Genomic DNA, 27,640 nt, shown 5'->3' with positions numbered 1-27,640 from the left:
CCGGTGGCTCTTGCAGGGCTTGGCGGCTGCAGCTATCTGAGGAGAACTTCCTGCCACCTGCAGGGGAAGGACCTGTCTGCCCCTGTTTGTAATGGGGTCCATCCAGCGCTCAGCCGCTTTGCTTCTCTTCGTCCTCGGTGAGTGTCGTGGAGCTTGTTGGTTTTCCTCTCTGTTCAGCACTTGTGGGGGGAGGAGGGGTAATGGGGGATAGGTAAAGGCCAAAGGGAGGGCTTAGACGTGCAAGCCATCCAGCCCCTTTCGCTGATATTTGTCAAAGCCACCCACTCCTTTGGCTCCTCTCAGGGAGGGGACTCGGCCCCTGGGGTTCTGGGTGTGTCTGGGGTTCTCTGTCGCACTGGCCACTACAGCTGGTAATGAGGTGCGCTAGGGCTCAGTAATGGACAGAGATTCCCCCTCTCAGGGGCTTAGCATGGCCACAAGGGTGCTGAGAGCACTGTGGAGGTACGTGAGCATGGACAGGTGGGGCTGCTTTCTGTCACTCTCCTTTTAGTTGCTTCCTCTTGCTATGCTCCCCTGGCTGAGCTACTCCTGATCTCCTGCTTCAAAGTTCCTGCTCCCTTCCCTTTTCTGTCCATTTGCCTGGTCCCCTCCTGACTGAAAAAGCAAAAACAAAAAATTGTGGCACTAATGTGACATTTTCTGCCATCCCATCATTCACACTGCTTGTGTGTGACAGCCCTTCCCCTGCCCTGTCTTGGCTATTTGGCCTGGAAGCGCCCCATGGCAGGACTCCCTGCTACTCTCTGTGCAGTTCCTAGCTCAATGGGGCCTTGTTCCTGGTTGGCCCTTGATTTAGATGATGATAATCTCTCCAAAAGAAATGGCAAAACTCCTGTCTCTTTCAGTGGGGCAGGGTTTGGCCCATTTTATACATCCACTGAATGTCCGACTGGCACACAGAACGTGACCTTGCTGTGTACCCCCATTTATCACGAGCTTACACTGGACCTGCATGTTGCACCAAAAATTCCATCCCAACTTAATTTGGCCCACAGGAGCTGCACCTGCTGTTATCGGTCCTTTTGCTTATGTTGCTGTTTGTACCTTACTCAGGAGACTAAGGGCTTATCTCCAAGGGAAGCTATTCCAGTATAGCGCAGGGTGTGGTTCTAAGGGCTGTAGTTATACTGATGAAACTCCCCGGGTGGACACTGTGTTCCAGAATACAAACACCTTTCTCTGGGTTAGTGTAATCTACTTCCAAAGTCCAATCAGAAGAAGGCACGCTTCTTCTAGCATAGCATCCACACAGGGAGGCAGGATATCCCTTCGGGGGGAGGGATAGCTCAGTGGTTTGAGCATTGGCCTGCTAAACCCAGAGTTGTGAGTTCAATCCTTGAGGGGGCCACTTAGGGATCTGGGGCAAAAATTGGTCCTGCTAGTGAAGGCAGGGGGCTGGACTCAATGACCTTTCAAGGTCCCTTCCAGTTCTAGGAGATTGGTATATCTCCAATTATTACCTATTACTCTGGAATGGCCATTCTCATCAATGTCCCTGTGTAGAAAAGCCCTTTTTGGGACTCTCGAGTAAAACAACTTGCTCTGAGAACTCCACTTGTAACGAGGGGAAAAAAACTACCAGCTGAGTAGACGACCCTGTTGCTTCCCTTTCCCACTCCATTCAGGCCGCATGCAGACAGAAGGGGGATGGGCTGTACAGCTAAGGGGTGAACTGCCCTTGCAGGCTATTAACCTCTGCAGGGATGTCCTTATCTGCCTGCTCTGATGATGTCTCCTTTGGCACATCTCATCACCTGACATGTTCCTATAGCTGTTTTTCTAATGGCAAACCAGCCTTATCCCCCACTGCACTTGCAGCCCATGCTGGCTAGTGAGATCAGTTTTCTCTGCCCTCTTTCTAACATCTCTTATCATACTGATAGCCGGCAATTCTGATATCCACTCACCCCAGCTGTGTTAACTACAGGCTATTCATGCCCAGTTCTCTTAACCTCTTCATACCTCGTTAGAACTGTGGGGCATCCATCTCAACACCCTGTCGCTCTGCTCTTCCCCTCTAAACAGAGGTCTAAGCAGCATCAAGGAGGGCAGAATAATCATTAAAAGGATGCGGATCCTTAAAATGTGAGGCTCTCGGTTTGAACGTGCAGTTACTGCAGCTGTATGTGCCACCTGGATATCAGCACATGTAAATGACAGTTGTGCTGATACCTGATTTGCTCTCACAATTGTGGTAAATGCACAAGTGAAGTAAGCCTGTGACTGCAAGCACCCCACTTCTGCAACTCAAATTCCACGTATTTTTAAAACCCAAATTCCCCCTTTTGGGATGTGCCTCTAGAAGAACTTGTATTGCCACATAACACTACTGCTGTTTCATTATTTATAAGCAGGCCTCTGCGTTGGCCAGAGAATAGTGCTGGTTCAGGAAGGACGTCTTTACCGGGCTAGAGGTTATCACATCACCATCTGGTGCAATGTCAGTGGCTACCAGGGGCCCTCAGAGCAGAATTTCCACTGGTCCATTTACCTGCCCTCTGCCCCAGAGCGGGAAGTGCAGATTATCAGCACCATGGATCCCTCCTTCACTTACGCCATCTACACCCAGCGTGTGCGGAGTCGGGAGATCTACGTAGAGAAGGTACAAGGGGACTCTGCCCTGCTGCACATTAAGGAGCTCCAGGACCAGGACGCCGGCGAGTACGAGTGCCACACACCCAACACCGACGAGAGGTTCTTCGGGAGTTACAGCGCCAAGATGAACCTCTCAGGTAAGGGCTAGAGAAGGTTGCTAGCCTCGCACTTGCCATTCAGCCACCTTCCATCGGCTGCTCTGAGGCACTGGGTGAGGGTGGCCAGATAGGATGGTTCAGGTTTTGCTTTTCTTTTGCTGTTGATGCTGTCCAGCTGTGGTGGTCCCATGTTGGCACTGAAACCCTGTATGTCAGCCAGGGGCGGCTCCAGGCACCAGCGCACCAAGGGCGTGCCTGGGGCTGCCTGCCGGTCGCTGTGAGGGCAGCAGTCAGGCTGCCTTCAGCAGGTCTGCCGGTCCTGCGGTTTTGGTGGCAATTTGGTGGCGGGTACGCCAAAGGCGCGGGACCGTGGGACCTCCCACAGGCATGCTGCTGAAAGCTGCCTGACTGCCGTGCTTGGGGCAGCAAAATGCATAGTGCCGCCCCTGATGTCAGCATCCCATTTAGTGAAGGGAGAGGCCAGTGAAGTGCAGTGTTTAAAAAACACAGGGACATCAGATGGCTGCTCCCCCTGTAGAGAGGGAGATGGTGGGGACAGGTGTCTTCTCTCTTGGAGGGAAGGGGCAGATGGTGTGGTAGTGGGAGAGGAGGTGAATAGGGCCTTTAGCTGGGCCTTCCCTTCTTCCTCATCTGGGGCTTTTGCTGCTGCTCCACCAAGTGGTGGGAAGGCTGGATGGGGGGCCTCAGCCAGTCACAAACCCCTCCAGTGGCTCCCACTTCGTGTTCCTTTCCTGGTGAATCTTCACTTCCACTAGGGAGGAGGAGCTGAGTCCCCCTCCCGCAAGCCAGAAAAGGAGAAAGGAAGGGAAGCTGCCACTCTGCTGTTCATTGAGGAAGGGGAGCTATGTTCTCCACACCTCATTTCTTGAACCCCTAGTCATGACAGAGCTCCAGCAGATCACATCAAAATATCTCCATGGGTACAAAGGCCCTCAAAACTGACGCTTAGCATCCTTTAGGCCAGGCCTATAGGACACAGGGTCACTCTGACACAAGTGGGATACCCATTGACATTCCGGAAAGGGTGACCATCCTAAGGGACATCTTTGGGAAGGGGGAGAGAGTTAGGAGGGGGAAGCATGACTGGATGGGAGAGGCAAAGGAAAATGCTTTATTCTTCACTCTCTTATGTAAATGACGGTGCAGCCTACCCTGGAGAGAGATGCTCTGTGGTAACTTTGGTGGGGCCTCTGGGGTACCCCCACACACCCATGTTTTCCCTTTATCCTTGTGGTGTACCTGCCCATATTCTTTCGCTTACACCTGATTCTCCTTGGAGTCAGTTAACACTGGCCCAGGTTGACTGAAGAGGGCGCAAGAGAGCGTTGCAGCAAAGGAGACAAGCTCTGCCCACCCAGGTGCTGAGCCCCTTTGTGTATCGGTGGCAATCAGCAGAGAAAGCTGCTAATGCCACAGCGTGGAAATCCCTGCACCAGGAGGAGGGCATGGCTGATAAGCAGGGTATCTATGTCTAGACAGAGAGTTGTTCCACTTGTGACCAGCATGGCTGTGTTTTTTTTGTTTAGTGATCCCCGACACTCTGTCCGCCACCATGACACCGCAGACCCTCACCCTAGTGGAAGGAGATCCACTAGAGCTCACCTGTGAGGTGTCAAAATCCACAGCTCAACACACCCACCTTTCTGTTGCCTGGTACCATCTCCAGGGATCAGGAGATGCTCAGGCCACAGTGATCCTTTCCCTGTCCAAGGATTTCGTCTTGACTCCGGGCCCCTCCTACATGCAGAGGTTTTTGTCAGATGTCCGGCTGGACAAGGTTGGGGACACCACATACAAGCTGTCTATTGGCAAAGTGCAGCCCTCTGACCAGGGCCAAGTGTATTGTGAGGCGGTTGAGTGGATTCAGGATCCTGGTGGGTCTTGGAAAGATATAACTCAGAAACAAACGGAAAAGACATTGCTGACTGTCGGAAGCCAAGGTAAGATGCTCACAGCCCATCGGTGAGACGCACTATCGTTATAAAATACCACAGCTCCCATCTGAGGGGCTGCAGAGGGATCCTAACTCATGTGCCTACCCTCTCTAAATGAGAGTCAGGCCTGTTGTGTCTCTCTAAAGCCTCTTCACCCACCCAGTCATTAAGCCTCTGCGCAAAATGTCACTTTACACAACAGCATTAACGTGAATGAAAATTCTGAAGTTCTAGATCCTGTCACATTTGATTGACAGAGGCTCTAGGCAGGAGACAGAATGGCTCCGGATGTACAAAAATCCTGTGTTTGCTGATCAGAAGTGCTTGAGTGAGGGGGAGGGATGACTCAATATTGCCTACCCCAAATCGCACATCCTGAGTTAATCCCTGACAAATTTTAAGATCAGCTTAAAAATCATGACCTTTTAAAACAAACATTGGGTTCTTATTTGCCTTTGGGCATCTGAGCCTTTAGGGTTCAAGTTTTCAAACTTTCAAGGGATTGGTAGTAGGGAATGGAGCTTTTTACATCCAAGTCACTGGTTCCTGTCCAACCCAGGGCAGTAGTGACTATATGGTAGCCGTTCGGGGGCCTCGTATAGATATGTAGCCTGGAAGGAACCTCAATAGGTCATCTAATCCAGTCCCCTGCTCTGAGGCAGCACTAAATATTTTCTAGTGAAATAAGGAGGTGTTCGTGTCTCAGATGCTCCTCCAGTGGCCCCATTTTGTAACAGTGTGAGCAGAGAGGCCAAACTTTTCTCTGCAACCATGAGGGCTAGAAATACTTTTTTTTTTTTTTAAATTGAAAGCTGAGATTCTCATATAATCACCTGACTCCACTAAAAACACCCAGTAGTGTGAGACTTTTCATAAAATTGTGAGAGTTGGCAACACCAACACCTTCCCAGATACAAGTGAAGGCAATGTTCCCATTGACTGCAGTGGGTACAGCATGGAGGCATTGTTGCCCAAAACAAAAGGGATTATGGCAAGCACAGGGGTAGCATGGAGGAAGGTGGGAAGGGAGCAAAGGCAGAAGGTTAGGCCTGGAGTGGGGTGGGGAAGCTAAAGCAGTGAGAGAGAAGGGAGCTTAATGGAGGATACAGGCTCTTGAAGTTGAGGATAAGGAGCTGGAGCTTGCTGGGGAATGCAGTGAAGAGGTCCGACTAGGGAAGTGATGTGGTGGGAACCGTGCACAAGGAAGGTTATCACAGAAATATTTTGGAAAAGGGGGGCTGATTTGAGATGTAAGGTGGCCAGAGGAAAGGAGGGTGTTGATGGTGTTGAGGGTGAGGAATGGAGAGTGTTGAGGTGAAAAATGACCATGGTTTGGGCCAAAATTAATGGCCTGGGTAGAGAGGAAAGATCTGGTTTTAGTGTGTGTGGTAGTGGAAGCTGGTGTCTGGTAAAGACCCTGATACAGAACAGGAAACCAAAGAAACAAATAGCTAAATCAGTGTTTTTCAACCTTTTTTCATTTGCAAACACCTAAAAAATTTCTAATGGAGGTGTAGACCCATTACCAGGGGTAACCACTGTTACCATATAACAACAAACTTTTGCGGACCCCTTAGAACAGAGTTTCTCAAACAGGGGTCGCCACTTGTGCAGGGAAAGCCCCTGGCGGGCTGGGCCGGGCCGTTTACCTGCCCCGTCCGCAGGTTTAGCTAATCACGGCTCCCACTGGCCGCGGATCGCTGTACCAGGCCAATGGGAGCTGCTGGAAGTGGTGGCCAGTACGTCCCTTGGCCCACTCCGCATCCAGCAGCTCCCATTGACCCTGAGCAGCGATCCGCGACCAGTGGGAGCCGCGATTGGACGAACCTGTGGACAGGGCAGGTAAACAAACCGGCCCGGCCCGCCAGGGGCTTTCCCTACACAAGCAGTGACCGCTGTTTGAGAAACCCTGCCTTAGACACAGTCTGAGGACCCCCAAAGGTCTGTGGACTACAAGTTGAAACCCAATGAGCTAAATGGTTCAAACAGTTCATTGAGCTGTGGGCAAGATGTCATGATGTGCATCAGTCAAACACTGCAAAAACTCTCTTAATGACCGTAGATTTTAATTTGGAATGGCTGGCAGGTTTGACAGTTTGTATCTCTTGTTCTCATTCATAGGAGAGGGTTTTGTGTGCACCATTGTTTGGAGAACAGCTGCAGTTCATATGAACGTTCATAGCAGACAAGAATATTTGCTTTTTATTATTCTCCTGTTTAAAATTTCATCATCCAATCAGGAAGCAGAAATAATACCATGTAACTTCAGTTACCAATCACATGCTATGATTCATGAATAGGGATTAGCCCAAGTAAAGAGTTTGGAAACTCCCTATAGGCTGAGAATTCTATTCTATTTAGATTAATATATTACACTCATCATCGAGGTATCTGAACAGTTTACGCCATTGTTTGAACTTGGAGGCCTCTAGAGCTCATTATTGCTGTAAACAATTCAGCCAATATTTGGGAATACCAACCATATGTGCAGGAATCAGGATGTTTCTTCTTGAATTGTTTATGAGCCAAACATTTAAAACCATAGCATAATTTATTTGCAATAAATACTTAAAGCAGCTGTAAATCTCAGGAGTTACTGTATTTTTACCTTTGGACAATAATGTATGGTATTTCCCTTGGAGCTAGGCATTGTCTGTGTAGTATTGATCTAAATAGTCAACCCAATGGTCATGTAAAAATGCGACCTGTGTACAGACAGAGATATGTTCTGTGTTTGATTTTTGTGCAGAATTCTCATTGATTTCATGAGTTCCATGCATGGGAGTTTGGTAGGGAACCATATTCCCCGCTCACTCAGCAGTGACCAGTTTCTATTAAAATCTTGTCCTGAATCACCTTTTGGGCTTTGTTTCAAATCTAAGAATGCCTGGCAGATGCCTCAGCAAGGGTGGAAGTTAGTCTATGTTGTATTAGGCCTAAAAATACTTCTCCCTTCAAGAAGAGAGAATCTTGTCCAGAGGAAATGGACTAAAGGACCCATTTGATAGAGGTCCCTCCTGACTCTAATGAAGCTAGTAATAGGAAGGGATAATTGAACCAGGGCCTCTTGACATACACTTACCTTGCTTTTGTTTTTCCACAGACAGAGATTTCCAAGCTAATATTGCTGCTGTTGAAAGTTCCCTTGCGGAAGGGAAGCCCTTGCAGGTAAATTGCTCTGTGACAGCCCAGAATAGCCAGAACCGATGGTTCCAAGTGGTTTGGCTCTTCAAAGGAGTAGAAGTAGCTAGGATTGACCCACATGGGGTACTGGCCTTGAAGAAGGAGTATGAAGAGAGAGCTGCCTTGGGACAGCTCCAAGTGGTGAAGAAAAGCAATGAGATGTATATCCTCAAAGTATACCAGGTGGGGCTGAAAGACAAAGGAACATACAGCTGTGAGGTTTCAGAGATGGAGAAGGCTTCCGCAGGTTTTTCCATCATCCAATCCAAGATGTCGTCAGGCATTGAGGTCAACATGAAGCCAATAGGTCAGTGAAATTAAATGCCCTTTCTTCTAAATGAAATATGACAAAGGTCTGGGTTCCATTGCTATTTGGCACAAGGAAGCTGTCCCCCAAAAGGGGTAGGTGGGCTGCAGTGTTTGGTACAGTGGTAGAAACCAAAGTATTCACGAAGGCACACATAACACTTCTACTGCAGCAAGGGAAATGTGCACCCTAATTCACCGGATCACCCCACAGTGTGTCCTGATGAACTGCATCCTCTCTCCAGTAGGCATAAGAGTCTTTTGCCTCTCACCTACAATCCCTCTTGCGGTTTCCACCCTCTCTTCTGAGGCAGCTGCCTGTGCACACCTGGTGACTGGGATCCTACGTTTGATAGAATCGTTCTCAATTTCATCAGGGCTCTCTACTTATTGCCTTTTTTATTGCCTATGCTTATGCATGGTGCAATCAATGCTTAAAATGTGGGGAGATGCAGGGGGAGGGAGGGGCAGATTCCCCCACCCCCTCAAAAAAGTTCAAGTCAAGCTGGGTTGTTGAGAGATGTACTTTAAGCACTGTCTTACCAAAGATGCTGCTCCCAGATTATGAGCCACCCCATTCTCCCCACCCCACACACGTACTTTTTTCAGACCACTTGAAGCTTTTGGCTACAATAGCCTATGTGGTAATGGTCCAAAGTCTGACAGCTTCCAGTATTAATACTGCTGTGTTTGGGGCTATTATTGTAGAATACTGCAGTATTATTTGTTTTAAGGCCAGGATGGCTAAATGAGATTTACTGACACTCCCAATGACTTCTCCTACCATGGCATGCTGTTCCACCCAACATTGCAAAGGCAGACAACCATCACCATGGTGTACCTGTGAATAAACTGTCAGGGGTGGTTACAACATTGGACTGGGGCTCAGGAGATCTGGATTCAATTCCCAGCCCTGCCACAGTGACTTTAATCTCTCTGTGAAATGGGGACAATAAATACTACTCTCTTCCCATCCTGCGTCTGTCTGTTTAGATTGGAAGCTCTTTGGGGTAGGGGCTGTCTCTTATGCTGTGTGTGCATGTGCGTGTGTATGTACACACAGTGCCTAGCACAATGAAGCCCCTGTCTTAGTTGAGGCTTCTAGTACCACTGGAACACAAATAATAATGAAGACCATGCACATATAAGCAGGGGTGGCTCTAGGAATCCCGCCGCCCCAAGCAGGGCGGGACGCCGCGGGGCGTGCTCTGGCGGTCGCCGGTCCCGCGGCTCCGGGGGACCTCTTGCAGACGTGCCTGCGGAGGTTCCGCTGGTCCCGTGGCTCCAGTGGAGCATCCGCTGGCATGCCTGCGGGAGGTCCGCCGGAGCCGCCTGCCGCCCTGCCGGCAAAATGCCGCCCCAAGCGCGCGCTTGGCACGCTGGGGTCTGGAGCCGGCCCTGCATATAAGTCAGGAGTCTACTCTAGAAAAATATCCAAGCTGGACGAGTTCTTGCTGTTTCTGTATTGACTTGGCTTTGTTCATGCAATGATGCTGTGTGAATTTTGCAACTGTGCTAGGTAAAAATAGGTGACTGACTGACTGTCTTTTGCTTTGACCATCCAGTCATGCTTGGGATGTACTCTTTACTCCTTCTCATCCTTTGGTGTCTCTGCAAATATTGACAATTTTCCCTCATCATGGCTCGGCACGACTTGTCCTTCCCTATTACCTCACCTCCCTCTCCAGAGGGCACCTCACTTTCTGTTCCAGTTCACCCATTCTCTTTAAACAGAGGCAATTGCTCTTTCCTCAGAGGGTGCTACACACACTGTGACATGTAGGTAAAAGCTGACGTGTGGAGTAGGCGTTTTACTTCAGGCCTCTTGTAGCCATGACAGCTCATACATTCTATTTAATACCCATAAGTGCTCAAATGCCAGGGTGATGGGCACAGTACAAGAACCTGAAGAGAATAATTTGTTTTCTTTAATATATTTGTCATTACTCTTCATGTGACTTAAAAAACCCCCACCTTTTAAAATGAAAGTTAAATGCATCTGGCTCAGCTATGAAGAGCTGACGAGATGTGTCCACACTGGAGCCTGGAATTCTCCTGTCTCAATGCAGCAGGCAGAGTGAAAGTCAGAGTCTGCCAGTTGAGTGTGTTCATTGAAACATTCCCTAATGCGATGGCTCCAGGAATGCCACTGGCAGAAAGAAATGCACTTCAGGGTACTGAAAAGATGGCTCCAAATTTCAGGACAATTCCCCCTACCCTTTATGTTGAGATTTACCTTGTCATGTTGTGTAACATAAGAATACTCCTGACTAGCTTGGAAAGGTAATTGCTGCTGTTGTTTTTCACAGAAAACCACATGCAAGTGTCTGTGCTCAGCAGCGAAAGGCAGATAGTGGAAGGAGACACCTTGATCCTTCACTGTGAGGTGAGTGGAGCAACAAGCCCACTCTCTGTGAATTGGTGGCATCTGCAAAAGAGCGGAGATCAACCGGATCACATAGTTGGGATGGAACGGGATGGCATGCTGAGGCCGGGCCCCTCCTACCAGGAACGCAGTGCTAATAGGGACCTCCGACTAGAGAAGATTAATTCTACCACATTCACCCTGGCGATCTACAACACTTCAGCCACCAGTGATGGCGGGTCTTACAAATGTGAAGTGACAGAGTGGTCCATGGACAGGAGCTGGAAACAGACACAGGAAACATCAGTAGCCATTAGCCCTCTCAGTAAGTTGATAGAATCCCTTCCTTACATTATGCCTGGGCCTGAGAAGGAAGAGATCTGGGTTCTGCTCCAAGCTCTGCCATTGACTTACTATGTGACCTTAGATAAATCACTTAACAGCTGTGTGCCTCAGTCCCCCCACCTGTAAAATGGGGGGAATACAACCTGACTGCCATGCAGTCTGTTTTGAGAAGTTATCAATGAAAACTGGTAAAGTGCTCTGAGATCCCTGAATGCCAGGCACTGTGTAAATACCAATTACTACTTAGCAGGAATCCTTTTGGATCCTCAGCTTCTTGAAACATGAAGTGATTAATCTATTGCCACAATTGTTTATGGAAATGAAACTGAACAAAAGGTCTTGCTGAGTTGTACTACAAGAGTTCTCAGTGAGGGGTCCTTGATTTTGGAACACTCTTTACCCACCAGAGGCTAGCTTGGTTAACTTTTCCAGGCAAGCCCCTTTTCTTTTTTCCCGTTTGGCTATTGAGGACGGTGTGGGTTGAACTGGATATATTTAGGCACCTTTCTTTCTGTCCACGTTGTGACTTTTAGTTTATGGGCTAGGCGCCTGTAGCACTGGATGGGCCACTGTATTTTAAAAAGTGAAATATGTAAATAAATGTTGCAGATGATCAGTGGGGAAAGTGTGCTTGGCAAAATGAAGCACCAGTCATTAACCAAAAACAGACCCTTCTGTTAGTAGAGCTGTGGTGGAATTCCAGATTGTGCTGCAGGCAGGATTGAGGTATGGTGTTGGCAGAGCTGTATGGGGAACCCAAGGCTTTGTTTACATTGCAGATCCTGTGCTGGCAGAACCCCCTAGTGTAGACGCAGTGTATGCTGACAGAGTTTTTCTACCGGTGCAGGAATGCCATCTCTCTATTATGGTAGTTATGCTGACAGGAGCCTTCCTCTGTTGATGTAGCTGTGACTACTCTGGGGGTTTGTCCGTGTAGCTCTGTCACTAAGGGGTGTAGTTTTTCATATCCTGATATACACAGCTATGCCAGTATAAAAGTGCAGCTCAGGCCTGAGTCTGGAATAGTAGGAGATGCTGCAGCTCAGGACTTAGGCACAATGCCAGAGCTGAGCATGGAATCAGGAGTGGAATAACAGGGTACATGTCAGGAGCAAGGTGCATTCACAGAACTGAGGGGCACAGGAATGGGAGAGCAGGGGATGGATGACTTTAATCAGGACCGAATTGTATTGGCAATGTTTGTATGATCCAGAATAGCCTGGGGGCTCCGTGTCATGATGGAGGCACACTGACAGAGTGGAGCGGCCCAGACTGAAATAGCATTGAGGGGTAAGGAAGGAGCAAGGTGTGTTGTTAGAGCTGTGGAGTGGCAGCGAAGCTGGGTCAACGCTTCCTGCAGAATGATCAGGAGCATGTTATTAGTTCCCTAATATCATGAGCCTAAAGTTCACTTGTAAAATAAACAGCTAACCCCCGAATCACCCAATCAGTGTGGGAACAGCTCCCGGCAGGGGAGGATAGTGCTGCATGTGAAGGGATAAAAGCAGGGAGAATGATTTGATTGTACAATCTCTGTTATAACCTTACAAACCCAGTACAAATGATGTGCTTCCTTCTTAACAGGTTTGGATTTGAGAGCCATGCTGATAAGCCGAACAGCAAATGTCAAATTTACTCAGGATTTTGAACTGTTCTGCCAGGTCTCTGCCCCCTATCTCATCACCTCAGTGCCAATATCGGTAACTTGGCAATTCCAGCCCATTTTAGGGACTAGTGGCTATCAACAGCTGATCAAAATCATGCCCAGTGGCACCATCGAGTGGGGGGCTGCCCAACCTCACTTTCAGAGGAAGACCAGAGTCACACAAGCTGTATCTTCCTCCCAACTTCTAATCCACAGTGCCACAGAGCAGGATGCAGGCAGGTACAGGTGTGAGGTGGAGGTCTGGAGGAGAAGCTCCCAGCAAGCACGACACCCAGCTATGGCAGCAGCTGCTGCTGTGAAGTCTAACGTTGTGGAGATAAAGGTCAATCCACCAGGTGAGCTGCAGCAAATGCTTTTCTCAGGAGCAGCTTCTTGCTGTGTGACTTGCATAAATCCAAAAAGAATGTAATTAGCAGTTAGTTGTCTCCATGATCCTAAAACTGCTAGAACCCCTCCGGGCTTTGTGGGATCATGCACCAAGGCCACAGCAGCAGGTGCTGCTTGTACTAATTCTGCCTAATCCAGCGTGGCTGTTACGCATGTTTTTAAAGTGAACTTGGTGCTGGCGAGTGCAGGCCTCTGGTTGTCCATTGAATGGGATCAACGTGGGGAATGGCTGTTGAAGATTTCCCACCCCCACCCCCCAGGCTTGCCGGTGGGCTTTAACCCTAACCTCTGGGGCAAAGTGGGAGTTCATTCCCTGGCCTATTCAGTCTTTGCCCTCTCTGCTCACACTGTTACAAAACGGGGCCAGTGGAGGAGCGTCTGAGACGTGAACACCCCCTTATTTCACTAGAAAACACTTAGTGCTGCCTCAGTGCAAGGACTGGACTAGATGACCTGTTGAGGTTTCTTCCAGGCTACATATCTATACTAGGCCCCCAAATGGCTACCATATGGTCACTACTGCCCTGGGTTGGACAGGAACCAGTGACTTGGATGTAAAAAGCTCCATTCCCTACTACCAATCCCTTGAGTCTTCCAGTGTCCACTTGTCCAATGTATCCACAACATGTTCTTCTCTTCTTACCAGCCTATGTACACTAGAGGCCAATATAGCCTACTTGGGAGGTGTCATGGCTTGTGAAAAAGAAGCTGAGTGGGTTTGGGGGTTTGTTTCTGGTACTCTCTACCCTTCTGACTCCTGTGGCTGGGAAGGATCCCTCTGAGGCATGGTACATCCTGCATTAAACGGCATCTGTATATCTGATTCTCTGTCAGTAACCAGGACTTTGATGGGGATCTGTAATCTGTGTCGTATCTCTCGAGAGTCTCCCAGTATCTTGTAGGGAGTCACAGGCTGAAATTCCCCATATGGGACCATAGAATGTTGTTAGTGAATTTAATTCCTTGTGCAGATCCTCAGCTGGTCAGTGTAACTCCATCAAAATGGATAGAGCTACATGAATTTACAGCAGCTAATTATCTGGCCCCTTAAGAATACATGGTGACTGTCCAGGCCTGAGCCACTAGGCCATTGAAGCGCAAGCCTAGGACTGTGTCCCTGTTGCCATGGGGATTTCCTAGTACCAGTTCTGTTCATGAAAAAACAGTCTCTTTTTTGCATGAAATATTTCCAGTTTTTCCACTTAGCCTTAGGTTATGTCTACACTTAAACTGCTACAGCATCACAGCTACAACATTGCAGCTGCACCGCTGTAGTGTTCCAGTGTGGATAGGAGGGATTCTCCTTTCACTATAGTTATTCCACCTCCCTGAGAGGCGGTAGCTAGGTCGATGGAAAACTTCTTTGGTCAACCTAGCGCTGTCTACACAGGGGGCAGGGGCAGCTTAACGACGTCCCTCAGGGGAGTGGATTTTTCACACCCCTAAGCAACATATCTGGGTCAACCCAACTTTTTAGTGTAGACCTGGCCTTTGGCTTGTAGGGAATGCAGTCCCCAAAACTGAAACCTTGAGCTTTCTGTGGTCATCAAAACATCTGATGCATGGCAGGCAGTAGGTGCTGAGAGGGAGGGGGAGGTGCTGATCGGCAGGGCCTGACAGTGGGCAGGAGGCGCTGAGGAGGTTCTGGTAGGGGGCTGCCAGTGGCCACTGCTCGCCTCCTTGCCCTCCCCCTTGCCCAACTGCCACTCTCCTCCTTGCCATCCGCCTGCCTTCTCACCCTCTCCTGCCTGTCCGCCTGCCGCTTGCCTCCCTGTTCGCCTCCTCACCCTGCTTGCCTGCCCGCCCGCCTCACCTCCCCGCCTGCCGCCTCATGATTTTACCGAAGAACAGGGGCCCCTGAAGTGCAGGGCCTGGGGCGGTTGCCCTGATTCGCCATACCCAAGGGACGGCCCTGCTTCCGACAGTGGCCAATACCAGGTGCCCCAGAGGGAATGAACAGAACAGGAAATCATCAAGTGATCCATCCCCGTTGCCCATTCCCAGCTTCTGGCAAACAGAGGCTAGGGACGCCATCCATCATTGCTACACTTTTCCCTTCCCCGAGGATTGGCCATTGTGACACTCTGGTTTGCATCGGGAATACAGACTTTCAGTGAGCGGGAGGACCCTGGGAAGCAGTAACATTGAAGGGGAACAAGGGGTGATAGTGAACAGCAAACTTAAATATTTAATCTAAAATGGCAGCCAAAAACACCGGTGGGAGTTTGTAGGTTACTTATGTAGACATATCTTGGTCATGGAGCCGGAAGAGGCTAGGCTTACTCTGTGTGCCCCCAGGATGTTGTATTCATTCCTGGAAACTGCAGTACTGGAAAGATACTAAAGTTGAGAGAAGAACAACAAAAATGATCAAGGGGATGGAGGGATTGATTGGAAAGGTAGCTATGTACTGTTTTGGTAAGAAGGTCATAGGCTTATGATTCTATCTGGTGGACAAAAGTACCAGAGAGGATGGTACAGGGGTTCGGGGAAGGGAAATTAACTTAGAAATAATGGAATGAAATTGAATAACAGAAAAATTAGGCTGCAAATCAGGAAAAACTTTGACAGTGAAAACCACTAGGCTAAGTAATATTGTCAGGTGGGAGATGGGAACCCCATTGTTTGAGACACTTTAAAAGGAGACTGGGCAAAACCCCCTAGAAATGTAGGCTAAGAAACAATCCTTCCTTTGCAGGAGGAGGCTAGATTATAAGATAACAGATCACTTCCATATCTGACTTAGGCCCTGACTGTTCAGCATCCTACCTCCCTAGGATGGCCAATACCCATTGCTTCAGAAGAAGTTTAAATCTACCCATAATGCACCTTAACACTGTACTGGAGAGAAGGATAAAGCTCCTTTTTAGCACTTGCCCAAATGGGTACTTCCAGAACCCCGAGAGATGCCCTTCTGGTGCTGCAGTGTGAGTGTGTGAGAGAGAGAGCGAGAGAGAGAGAGCAGGTAGGTTTTTTTGCATACTCCAGCTGTTCCCCAGCTTGTCAAAGCAGAAAGTGCATTGTCAGCAGATAGGATTCAAAGCAAGACAGTCAATGGGAGATTCTGCTTAGTTAATTAAATTGAAATTGGTTCTGTTTTTGCTTTTACATCTTTCTATGGAGGGAAGTGGCCTGTCTGCTTTTTATAGTAATTGAACTTTAGCAATGTGGTGGTGAAAGACAGAAGCTTAAAGCAAAAGGGGTGGGGCTTTAGCAAGCACTTTGCTTCCTCTTGGGGATGATCTTTAGAGGAGTTACAACAAAAATTCCTCTCATGGGAATCAAGCGTCCCTTGTTAATAGCAGGCTATGTGAGCACATTCCCCTTGTGAGCTCTGCTGACCCCACATCAGCTTCTCTGGAACATTTCCTGGGAGGAGACTGCCAAGCCACACACATTAAAGTGAGGTCCCCTCCCCCCTCAGGTTGCTGTAATGCTAGCTTGGACTAACAACCCATCCTGACTTTTTTTTTTTTGGAAAGATCCCAGTCTTCATGAGTTCATCTGGAATCCTATGAGGCCACCATGCAGGTTAGCCTGAATTTGTGTTACAGTGTGATGCACTTTTTCCCTTCTTTCAGTTAAAATGATTGACCTTGCTATAGCTCTTTGTCTCCAAAGGTCTCAGAGTGCATTGCAAATTGTATGCAACAGTCAATTTGCCACTACTGCAATAGCATCCCCTCTGGTGTGGGACACAGGCAGCTGTTTTACCATGCTCAAGGCTGCCATCTAGAGGAAGAACAGGCACCTTAGACTAACAGTTTGAATCTCAGCTGATGAGCCTACTCTTATGAGACCACAGCTATAGTGGCCATCACAGGGGATTGAACCAGAGACCTTGGGTGCTAACCATGAGTTGTTATAGTTTGAGCTAAAGAGCCTGCCTCTCGAGCTGAGAATGGTAATGGGCCTGTGTCTTCCGTGGATCACGCACAGAAGGGGACACAACACATGGGCCAGCAGGATGCAAAAGTCGCAGCCTTTCAGGAAAAGAAATGAAGACGAATAGTGTAACCCTTTGAAAGTGGAGGTGGAAATGGAGGGAATCAGAATGCGATTGTATAACTAGGCTAGGAGTCTGGAATTCACAGCCCTATTCGAATAAGGAAGCCCAGTATCTTTAATGACCACATGTGATATCACAGCCTTTGTCTCTGTCTCATCTAAGAAATGGATCACTACTCTGAGATTAAGGGGATTAGCTCAGTATCGAACAGCACCCTCTATTAAGCCATCACACCACTTCCTCTGTCTCCAGAGGTCCCCTCACATATGCCAGCACCTCATGTTTCCCCTCCTCCTCCCCTTCCCTCCCAGAGTTCCTCTGAATGTCTGCCAGTGCCCCAAAGAGCCTCCCATTCCCCCCAGCCCCACCACTGTGTGCCTCCCCCTTCTAAACCTAGGTGCTCTGATATCCAGAAGTTCTCATGCCATTGACGCTGGCATAATTTTGAAAGCCCTATGGTTTGGGTCGTAGCTGCCTGAGGAAGCAACACCTTCCCTCTGCTCTGCCATAAGAGCTGAGATCCACTGGTGCTCAAGTCTAGATTTAAAAGCCTGCTGGCAAGGTATTCTCAGTGGATGCCTCTTAACCCTGGAATTTCCTGTGTTGGCCTTTAGGGCACAGAATAAGACTTCCGGATCTGGACTGGAGGCAGGCACCATTTCAGTTATATTTAGCAGTTAGGTTCTGGGGTTGAATCTGTTTTAGGTTATGAAGAGCTAATCTATGTTGCATTAGATTTGTGCTAATACCCAGAGCTGGCTCTGATGGGTGCATTTTTAAGGATGGAGAAATAAAGAAATGAAGTCAAATCCAAGTCCTGCCCATGCTCAGCTCTGCTTAGCCCGTGGGATCTGATGTGGAACAGTCAGAGGGGTGCATGGCAGCAGAACAGAGGACTAAAGCGGGTGACCCTTGGGACAGAAATTCACTTGCTCCTCTGCACTGCCTAGCCATTCCATGCATTCACACGGGAGCAGCCCTAGCCATTTTGCTGGCCAGGGTGGAAAATGTTTTTTGGCAACAATCCATCTTCCCCCTTCCCCAACCTCTACCCACTCCAGCAGTCGAGCCAAAAAAGTCAGAGTTAAAATGGTCAGTCAGTCGGAGTGGAGCAAAAAATGGGGGCACTCCTAGAGCAGCTGCCCTGCTTGCCTGCCCCTAGAATTGTCCCTGCGTTCACAGCCCATGTAGTACCTTCAAAGCACAGATGTCATCTGCTGGGAAATACAGAGCCGCAAAACATCTTGCCACCCCATTTAAAGCAGCTGTCTTCTTTCTTTCCATCGCCCCTTCGTGACTCTTGTCGCAGTAGGACCCAAATCCTCGCTGCTGTTCTCACTCTCACGTGGCAGCCTGCAAAGAGCCGGGCTGCGGAACATGCCATTTCCACCTGCCTGAAACATTTATGAGGCCAATCCCGGTGTATTGCGTTTTCAATTTCAGAGCGACATGTGCTAATGTCTCCAGTGGGATTTGAGATGGGATGGGGGGCACGGGAGAGTGAGAAATATAGAATAATACAGGGGTTGGCAACCTTTCAGAAGCAGTGTGCCGAGTCTTCATTTATTCACTCTAATTTAAGGTTCTGCGTGCCAGTAATACATTGTAAAGTTTTTAGAAGGTCTCTTTCTATAAGTCTATAATATATAACTAAACTATTGTTGTATATAAAGTAAATAAGGTTTTTAAAATGTTTAAGAAGCTTCATTTAAAATGCAGAGCCCCCCAGACTGGTGGCCAGGACCCAGGCAGTGTGAGTATCACTGAAAATCAGCTCATGTGCCGCACGAGGGGGATGCAGATGCGTTGAATAGGGAAAGGAAGACAGGGATAAAGGAGAGAGAGACTTGACTAGCAGATGTGAGAGAAAGGCAGAGGCACCACCCAAGCCCCAAGAGAGGTTAGGGAGGATATCTGAGTTGAGGAGCGGCAACAATGAGATCTGAAGGGAGACGTTCCTCTTTGGCTGCAGAATTGAGGGGCTGTAGCACCTAGGTTTAGAAGGGGGAGGCACACAGTGGTGGGGCTGGGGGGAATGGGAGGCTCTTTGGGGCACTGGCAGACATTCAGAGGAACTCTGGGAGGGAAGGGGAGGAGGAGGGGAAACATGAGGTGCTGGCATATGTGAGGGGACCTCTGGAGACAAGGAATGTCCATGAGGTTCTGAGAAGGAATAGAGGTGCTAAGGGGATCCCCAGAGGAAATGTGTGTGGGGGGGGCTCTGAATGGTGAGGGACTTCTGGGAGATGATAGGCTGTGCGGGACACCACATGTAGAGAGGGATGTTAGAGGAGTCTTCAGGGCAGTGGGGAAGGAGGGGAGGATGCGGGAGCAGGCCTTGAGGCCAAAGGCCTTGCTTCTGAGGAATAGAGGAAGGTGCCAAGCTCCTACATCTCCCAATAACATCAGTGGGAGCTGAGGACACACAGTACCTCACATGATCAGAGCCATAATTCTTACCTAATGAATTAATAGTTCCTCGATGCACCCGTTCCTGACTCACACTGAAGTGTGTGCATGTGTGTTTGTAAAATTGTCCTGTTCCCAGGGTAGCAGGATGTTGAATCTACATCTTCACAGGCAAATGCTTGTGCCTACCTGAGCTTCCCCTGACCATCATAGCTGGGATTAAAGATCCTAGAGCTGATTTCCATCCTCCCCAGTCCTCTGTATGTTCAAAATATGGCAATGCCATTCAGCTTTCTCTTCCATGGTGGCCAGCAAAGAGTACAGCTGTCCCAGTTGAATGTATGGCGGGGGGTAGGGTGACCAGATGTCCCAATTTTATAGGGACAGTCCTGATATTTGGGGCTTTGTCTTTTATAGGTGCCAATTACTCCCCAGCCCCTTCCCGATTTTTCATCCTTGCTATCGGGGGGGGGGCCCTTTAGGACAGGATGCAGAAACCATCTATATGGACAACAGATTCTCCCTTGCCAGCTCCTCTCTCCCACCCCAAAATGACTATCAGATCCCAACCGTAAGGCAACAACTCCCCAGTCCAACCCATCGAGCCCCACAGCTTCTGGGATGGGATAGTTTCTCTATATCCTCAGCACCCGCTGTCTAAGAGGGTGAATGAGAGCCTGAAAAGGGAAAGAAGGGAAGGAGAAAAGTCCCCAAAGACGTGATCTTCCTGCTTTGTGGCTAGTCTCCCTATCTCAAATAAACAGTCCTTTCGAAAGCAGGATGTGGGTGTGTGGGGGGACTACATGAGAGACTGCATTTTATTGCTTTCCGAATTGATTTAGCAACAGGTGATGCAATCGGAACTAAGCCCCATAAACAGAGACTGCATTAGCAGGATTCACCTCAGTATCATTCCAACCGGAGACGGTTGCAGAATTGAAGAGGGATTAGGATGTATCTTTTGTTGGCACTAGAGCCATTCAGCACTTAATTGAACAATTACCAGGTATAATGACTAGGGACATTCAGAAACACATTACCACATTTCTAGTTATTAACCAAGGCAGTCAGATGAGGTAGGAAGTGTTATGAAACCCATGCCGACTCTTTAGTTTTCCTGAGATGAAAGGCCCTCATTGTTCAGTTTCCAAAGCTGCACTTTTGTGTTAATTTATCTTCTCTTCCCCGCTCCACTGCTCCACCAAAGAGGACGGGCACCAGGGGGATCTTCATTCCCTTTTGTCCCCCTCCATTATCGGCTCGTGGCATCAGTCCCATGCCAGCAATGCCGCCTGGAGGGCCCACCTACCACTATGTGAAGGGAGTAAACATCAAGAAGGCAGATGAATGGTTTGGGATGGTACACAGGGGTCTGACTAGAAGTAATGGGATTGACTGGCTGGGGAAATTTACAGACAGTGAGATAGCAGAACAGTCTCCCAAGGGAAGGACTGGAAGCCCCATCGCTTGAGAAAATTGGCATTATTAAAGTATGGGAAATATGCCTGGAAAGGAACAATCCTGCTTGGGCAGGGAGATGGCTGGATGACTGTAACAGGGTGACTGTCACTTTAAGGGTAGTAAGGACTGTAGTGGTCAGTCAACACCTCTTCAGTGGTGTGACCCTTAAGTTCTGGGACTTTGCCTTCCCTAGATCTTCATCCACTCTGCAGAGCTAGCTGTTGGGAGAAGGAAGATGATCCCAGGACAATGGTTAAGGCTTGGGGGAAAACCAGGTTGTCATTTCTTTAAGGGCCTCAGACCAGGAGCCTTACAGAGTGGGCGAGGCAGGCCTCTGCTCTTTCCCAGTGAATTGGGACGTGCTCTTGGAAGAGGACTGTATATGTTCTGTTTCTACCAAGGGCAGAAGGTAGTGCCTGATGAACTCTCCTAGCCTGCGGGTGAAGGGACTGACTGGGGGAAGGGCCAGCTGGAGGACAAGCTGGCTGTGGCTGTACAGCTGGCCTAAATTATAACTCCAGCTTTCTTCTTAAGGAGAGAGAGAGAGAGAGAGAGTTTGAAGTATAAGCCCACTCCGGGACAAGGGCAAGGGCCTTCTGAGCAGGGAAAAAACCGCCCCCCCCCCCGAACACTTACATGAGCCCAGAGCGGGTGTGAACTTAAGCAACTAAAGAAGTTGCCCTCTGTAGAATGAGTTAATAAACTAGCCCCACAAATGTTTGAACTCCTCTGGGCTGGGTGACTGACTGTTCTGGTCTGAAAGAACAGAGGCAGGGTGCTGAAGAGCCACACTTGGCCAGCAGGAGGTGCTGCAAGTCAGGCAAGTCCTTTGACAGTCACCATGGCGCTCTTCTGTCTCTGACTTCTGTGATTCTCACTGGTGCATTCCTTTAGTCCTGGTGGTCCGATAGGTAGGTCTGTGCAGATGAGTTTGCTGTAGGATTTCTCTTGAGTGCTTGAACGTGTGTGCACAGGCTAGTTCTTGTAGGGTTGCTTGTGAAGGCTGAGTTGGACACACAGCTTTGTTATTGTAAGGTTGCTTATGGGGGCTTTGCAAAGGAAAAGCAAGTTCAATGATTTTGTTTTAAAAACTACCGAAACATTGCAAGGACTCTAAAAGAAAGGAGATTGGAATTGGGGCTGGGCGTCTTTCAGAATGTGGGATTTCTAACGCCTGAACAGAGCCTTTTATGTGTAATTTCAAACTTGTTCCCACTGGCTTCGTAAGCCATCATTTCAGGAAATATATCCCTTTCCTGCTGGTGTTCTAGTACTGGTAGCTACCATAGTAACTTCTTTTTTTTTTTCCCCTCTTGGTTTAGAGAGCAAGCTAAGAGTAAACACAGAAGATAGATCCCTGGAGATCTCTGGTAGCGCAGACACAGAAATCGAATGCAGTGTCACATCACTGACCCAGAGGGATTCTCAATTAGCCATTACCTGGTACTTCCTACCGCCTTCTCCAGCTGATGCAGCCCCACTGCAAATTGTGAGGACCAACTACAGCAACATCCTGGACTACGGGGCAGAGTTCAGGTCTGCTATGCAGAAATCTAAATTCCACAGTGAGAGGGTCTCCAGCAACCTGTTCTGGCTGCGTATTCTGTCTGTGAATCATGGTGACCGTGGCAGGTATTACTGCCTGGTAGAGGAGTGGCTGTGGTCAGCAGACCGTGGCTGGTACAATCTTGGAAAGAAGGAATCAGGAAAGACCATGCTGGAGTTCAAAGTTTCAGGTAAATATGCTGTCCCAGAAGGGATCCCTGAAGCATGAACTCAGCTTTCCTTTATCACAGCATGTATGGCCATAAGAAGCAAAGGCTGGCTCCCCAGCTGCACTGAGCTCCTGCTTGACACAGCTGCAGTGGGAGGCCTTCCTTGATCAATTATGCAAGGTTTGCTTCTTCCAACATCCATCATGTCCTCTCCTTGGCCTAGTGCGTCTTGCAGGCTGGAGCCCTGAGCCAGCGATTAGGAACCCTGTGAACACTGTGGTGCAGGAGTCACCTGCCCAAGGGAGCAGGTGGGCTATGGAGGCAGGGGCTGGAGCCCTGGCTGAGCACTAAGGGCGGGAGTTAGGATGTGCGCTAGGAGGAGCCCCGAGCATCTCACACAGGAGCAGGTCACATGACTTCCCATCAACCCTGAAAAGAATGTGATTCCAGTTCTTAAACGGGGGCCCTTTAACAGGCATCCACACTGACCCCACACACATACTGTATGGAGACCCAGATCATCCTCCAACAAGCCTCTGTGTGTCTCTTTGAGCTGTGGAACACAGCCCCTAAATGTAGGCCTTTTCTGCTTGCCTCCCACACCAGAAAACAAGCTCCATGTTGAAAAAACAAACCACAGCATCACAGCCACTGAGAATGAGGACGTGACCCTAAGCTGCCTCCTGCAGGGCCCCTCCCAACCAGCCTCTCTCTTCTCTGCTATCTGGTTCCATGGTTTGGAGCATTCTGGGATGAAAACCCTGGTGAAAGTGCACACCAGTGGCATGGTGGAATATGCTGAGGAGGCGATGGTGGAGAGGCTGCACCTTCGCCGCCCATCCTTCGGTGACTTCAACCTGACGCTGCGGAGCGTGGAGCCGGGCGACACTGGGGTGTACTGCTGCCAAGTGCAGGAGTGGCAGCAAGATAGCGGTGGCGCTTGGGTTCTGCGGGCGTCGGAACTGTCAGGGTACACAACGCTCACTGCGCTGCCTCCAGGTAACGCTCCCCACCCCTCGGGACATTCCCAGTTCCCCTGCATATGACGTTCCCCATCTCCAGCAAACATCTGCTGTGTCTCTGCAACGTTCCCATGCAGCCAGGGTCGCTGCAGGGTCAGGAAAGGGGAGCACAACTAGAATAGCAGAGATGACTGCAAGTTAGAGTTCAGTTGCGCTGTCGGTTGCAGGAATAGCCTGCTGCAGGGAAGGGAGGTAGGCTAAGAAGTGCATGGAGTACTGCTGGCTGGTACGTAGGAGCTGGGTACCTTAGACTCGAGGGGTGGGGGTTTCGGGGTTTGGCCTGCAAGGTGCTGAGCACTGACTACAATCCAGCAAAACACTTAAGCACATGCTGAGCTTTAAGCATGTGAACAACCTCACTGACTTCCAAGGGACTATTCTTGTGTTTAAGTGCTTTGCTGGATTGGGACTGACCACTCCATGCCTTGCGAAATCAGGCCCTCACAGTCCTAACCTGAATCTTGGAGTTTGAACCTGGGTTCTCATTAGGCTCAGTTTTTTGGAAAAACTCAGAAAAACCAGGGCTTTCATTCCATTTGGATGAACTCTTGGGTGGTCATCTGAATCTCTAGAGATTGTAAAAAGCCCCTGGAAATCCCCTGGGAACAGGATTTCTTGGTGATGCCTCCAGTCCTGTCTGTTTCCAGTGGGGCCAACTATGAGAACAACCTTCCTTTGGGGGGTAAACTGCAGGGCCTCCCAGAGGATTCAGGGGGCCTGGGGCAAAGCAATTTCGGGGGCCCCTTCTGTAAAAAAAAAAAAGTTTCAGAACTATAGAATATTATATTCTTGTGGGGGCCCCTGCTGGGGCCCGGGGTCTGGGGCAAATTGCCCCATTCCCCCCCCCCCCCCCGGCGGCCCTGGTAAACTGGTGTGTGTTCAAGGCCCGGACAAAATTCAGAAACACAGAGGGATTCTGCAGCAATGAAACTGAATAAACAGAACCAAAGATTTCAAACTTGTTTAGGGAGGTGCTGAAGATTTGTAAAATGCATCACCCATCTGCAGTTAGGATCTCAGTCATCCTTGTAACTGGATGCTAGCTTTCTGTTGTACTGGGATGTTTCTTTCACTAGGTGTTCCTTTGTGTGTATTATTTATTAACCCTCGCTGTTGCTGAGTGAAATAGTAATTGCTGAAAAATTGCCATGGAATGTGCTTATGTATTTTTGCCAAGTAGTTTTGCATCCTCAGTGTTTTGATTTCCACAAAATTCCAAGAGACTGGATATTTTTCACAGCGAAGCACACAAACTTGGAAGTGACACTCACTTGAAAAATCTGTGTCCTGGTGAGGCTGCATCCCACAGGATGTGTGATCTAGAGGAATGAGCCATGATATCTTAAATTCTAGGCCCTCTGCTAACACTCCTTGGCCTGAAGAATTCTTACATAGTACTTTTATGAGGTAGGGTAAATTCCTCCCATTTTACAGATGGGAGAATTGAGCCTCAGAGTGATGAAGTGACTTTCCCAGTGAAACACGGAAAGTCAGTGTCAGAACTAAGACTAGACATCAGATTGCTTGACTCCTAGGTCCTACCTAACTCACTAGACCACATGGGCTTCCAGGCTAGTCACTTCCCGAAAAATCCTAGATCAAAAAACCAACATTATACAGCCCCAAACTCATGAACAACCCAATAGCAGCCAGCCTGGATGTTTATAGGATAAAGGGGAAAACTAAAGGAAACAAACAAAGATACTTAGAATACACCAAAGGGACCATTCTGATCATCTGTGCTAAAGCAGGCCAGAGATGACATTTCTGTGGCCTGCGTTATGCAGGTTGTTGGAAACTGCTGATTTGCCAAACCTGAAAGTTTATTGTGAAGGGTGTGAGCGGGAAAGAGAGACTCACCCGATTGGTTGAGCTGGGATGTGGGAGACCTACATTCAAGCCCCTGCTCTGAATAAGGAAAAACAGGGACATGAATGTAGTTCTCCCATGTCTTGTGCATCCCAGGTGAGTGCCATAACCACTGGGCTATTAGCTATAATCCCCCATTAGTGCTGTGAATACTGAACAGCAGGAGAAGTACAATTAGCTGCTGTATTCAATTGTTTTCTGTTTTTTTGCAGAGTCAACAATTTCTTCCAGGGTCTGTTCGTCTCCATCACTGCTCCACTTCATCCTAGTCTACCCCCTGGTTCTGTTCCTTGGCCTGACAGCTGCTCTCCTCTACTTGTCTGTCAAGAGCAGGCAAGCCCACAAGGAATCAATCTATCAAAGGAAAGGAAAAGAGTTGTGGGTGGATTTGAAAGGGGCTGGAGATGTTGAGCCCACTTATTCTGACCATAATAATCTGGAGGAAGAGATGAATAATCTGAAGGAGGAATAGATGGACTGAATGCTCAGGCGGCATGTGGGGGGAAGGGACTGTGTGCTGCTGTTCAGCATCATATGCTCTGAACCTTGAAAATGTGCATTTTCCCTCAGTCACCTTAATGTGGCAAAGTAAGAAAGTGATAGGAGACAGATTGGATGGCTAAGGTAATTGGGACTGGAGCTTTCTTGCCTCTCTACTTGCATAGGTGCCTATGTGGCTCTCCTCCCATAATGGTAGTTTCTGAGGCCTTCATAATATTAATCAGTTTATCCTTACAAAAGCCTGTGAAAAAGGAAAGTACTATGCCCATTTTACAGATGGAGTGTTGAGACCGAGAGATCAAGGCTGAGATTTCAAAGGGATTTGGACATCTAATTCCTGTTAACTTTAATGGGAATAAGGCATCTAAATTCAAGATGTGACTTTGAAAATCTCAGCCCAAGGGACTTGGCCAAGGTCCAACAGGAGGGCTGTGGTAGAACTGCGACCTGAACCCACATCTCCCAAGTCGTAGTCCAGTGTCTTAGCCACCAGACCAACTTTCATCTTACATTGGCTGGCTCTGGTGCACTGGTCAGTGACTAGTGGCCAAAAGTCATTACCAACTTCCTCTTGAATGGTCTATGAGAGATGAGTTGGTGGATCTTAATCCAGTTCTCAGGGGAAAAGAGTCCTCACATCAATAATCACAACTCCATCTGGCACCAGATGGCCTTCTTGTTGGCAATCGTATCTGAGTGGGCCCTGGAGACTGGACTCCCCTCCCCTTTCAGAGAGTGGTCCCTCCAGGGCAGGAGGGAGGCACAGTGGCAAACCAGTGGTGGTGGGGGGGGGGATGGGGTGGAATCTAGAGTCGCTCCTATTGCTGGGCCTCAGCAGTGCATAAGTAGAGGCCTTCACTCTCCAGTTCTGTCCATCTAGTATATTTCACCAGCATTAAATTCACTCCAAAAACGTAAATGTAAAAAGCCCCTCTATTTCCCATCCCATCCCACCCTCAACTTTACTGGAACACCTCTGTCCAATGCATGCTATGAATACCCCTCTTTCTGCTAGCCGCAGTGCAAAACATGACCTGAGTACCCTGCTCCACCTGTTAATTAAAACCCCAGCTATGGCCTGGAACAGAGCTGATAGGCTCTATATTAGGTGAGGGCTGGCTGAGACTGAAAAGATGTCCATGTGAAAAACACCAAGCACCTTGGAAAGGTGTCCAAGAAAAGGTCTTATTGTCCCAGCAAGGGAGTTATATGGAGCCAGGGGCGGCTCTAGGCACCAAAAAAAAAGCTGGGTGCCTAGGCGCAAAATGGGGCGGGCGTTCGCTGGGGGGGGCGGCAGGCGGCTGGGCTGACCTGCCGCATGCGCAGTCATGCTGAGCGGGAGTCCACCCCGGGAGGAGGGACCTGCCGCAGGCATGATGACGAGGGGGCGGCGCCTCGCTGCTGGCTCTGGACCGGCCGCAGGCAGCAGCTCGCGCGGCGCCGCCGGGACCGCCGCGCCCGTCCTGCAGCCCGGAGGCAGCCGGAGGTCCCGACCAGCAGCCACTCTGGAGTCATGCTGCTCAGGTCATCGCTGCTGCCCGCCTCCCGCGCGCCTGCCGCCGCGCCGACCGGGCGCGCGAAAAACGCCAAAACGAACTGTATGGAGCTGGGGATCATAGAAACAAACAGCAGCTGCCAGGCTAGCTCAGTGTCACTCATGTAATCCCTTTGATGTGCTAGTCTTTCTATTTCCATCCTTTTATTGGTTGACTCTGGAGAAAGCTGCATCTAAC

General features: G+C 49.0%; 1 protein-coding gene across 3 annotated transcripts; it reads left to right on the top strand.

The window, feature by feature from the left end:
- CD101 (CD101 molecule) lies at positions 1 to 27,169 on the top strand. 3 transcript variants are annotated; one of them, XM_039520534.1, is made up of 9 exons: positions 1 to 137; positions 2,373 to 2,753; positions 4,262 to 4,675; positions 7,773 to 8,159; positions 10,468 to 10,848; positions 12,453 to 12,869; positions 22,123 to 22,536; positions 23,122 to 23,514; positions 25,619 to 27,169. In XM_039520534.1, the coding sequence occupies exons 1-9, from the start codon at positions 92 to 94 to the stop codon at positions 25,876 to 25,878; spliced, it is 3,093 nt and encodes a 1,030-aa protein (XP_039376468.1). In that variant the 5' UTR covers positions 1 to 91; the 3' UTR covers positions 25,879 to 27,169. The 3 variants fall into 3 exon arrangements, with proteins under 3 accessions (XP_039376468.1, XP_039376470.1, XP_039376469.1); XM_039520535.1 differs by having other exon boundaries at positions 31 to 137; positions 2,376 to 2,753; XM_039520536.1 differs by lacking the exon at positions 12,453 to 12,869.
- Positions 27,170 to 27,640: the final 471 nt, after the last annotated feature.

This window comes from Mauremys reevesii, linkage group 1 (genome assembly GCF_016161935.1).
Source record: "Mauremys reevesii isolate NIE-2019 linkage group 1, ASM1616193v1, whole genome shotgun sequence".
In the NCBI taxonomy this organism is placed as follows: domain Eukaryota; kingdom Metazoa; phylum Chordata; order Testudines; family Geoemydidae; genus Mauremys; species Mauremys reevesii.
This window is presented reverse-complemented; position numbering and strand designations above follow the sequence as displayed.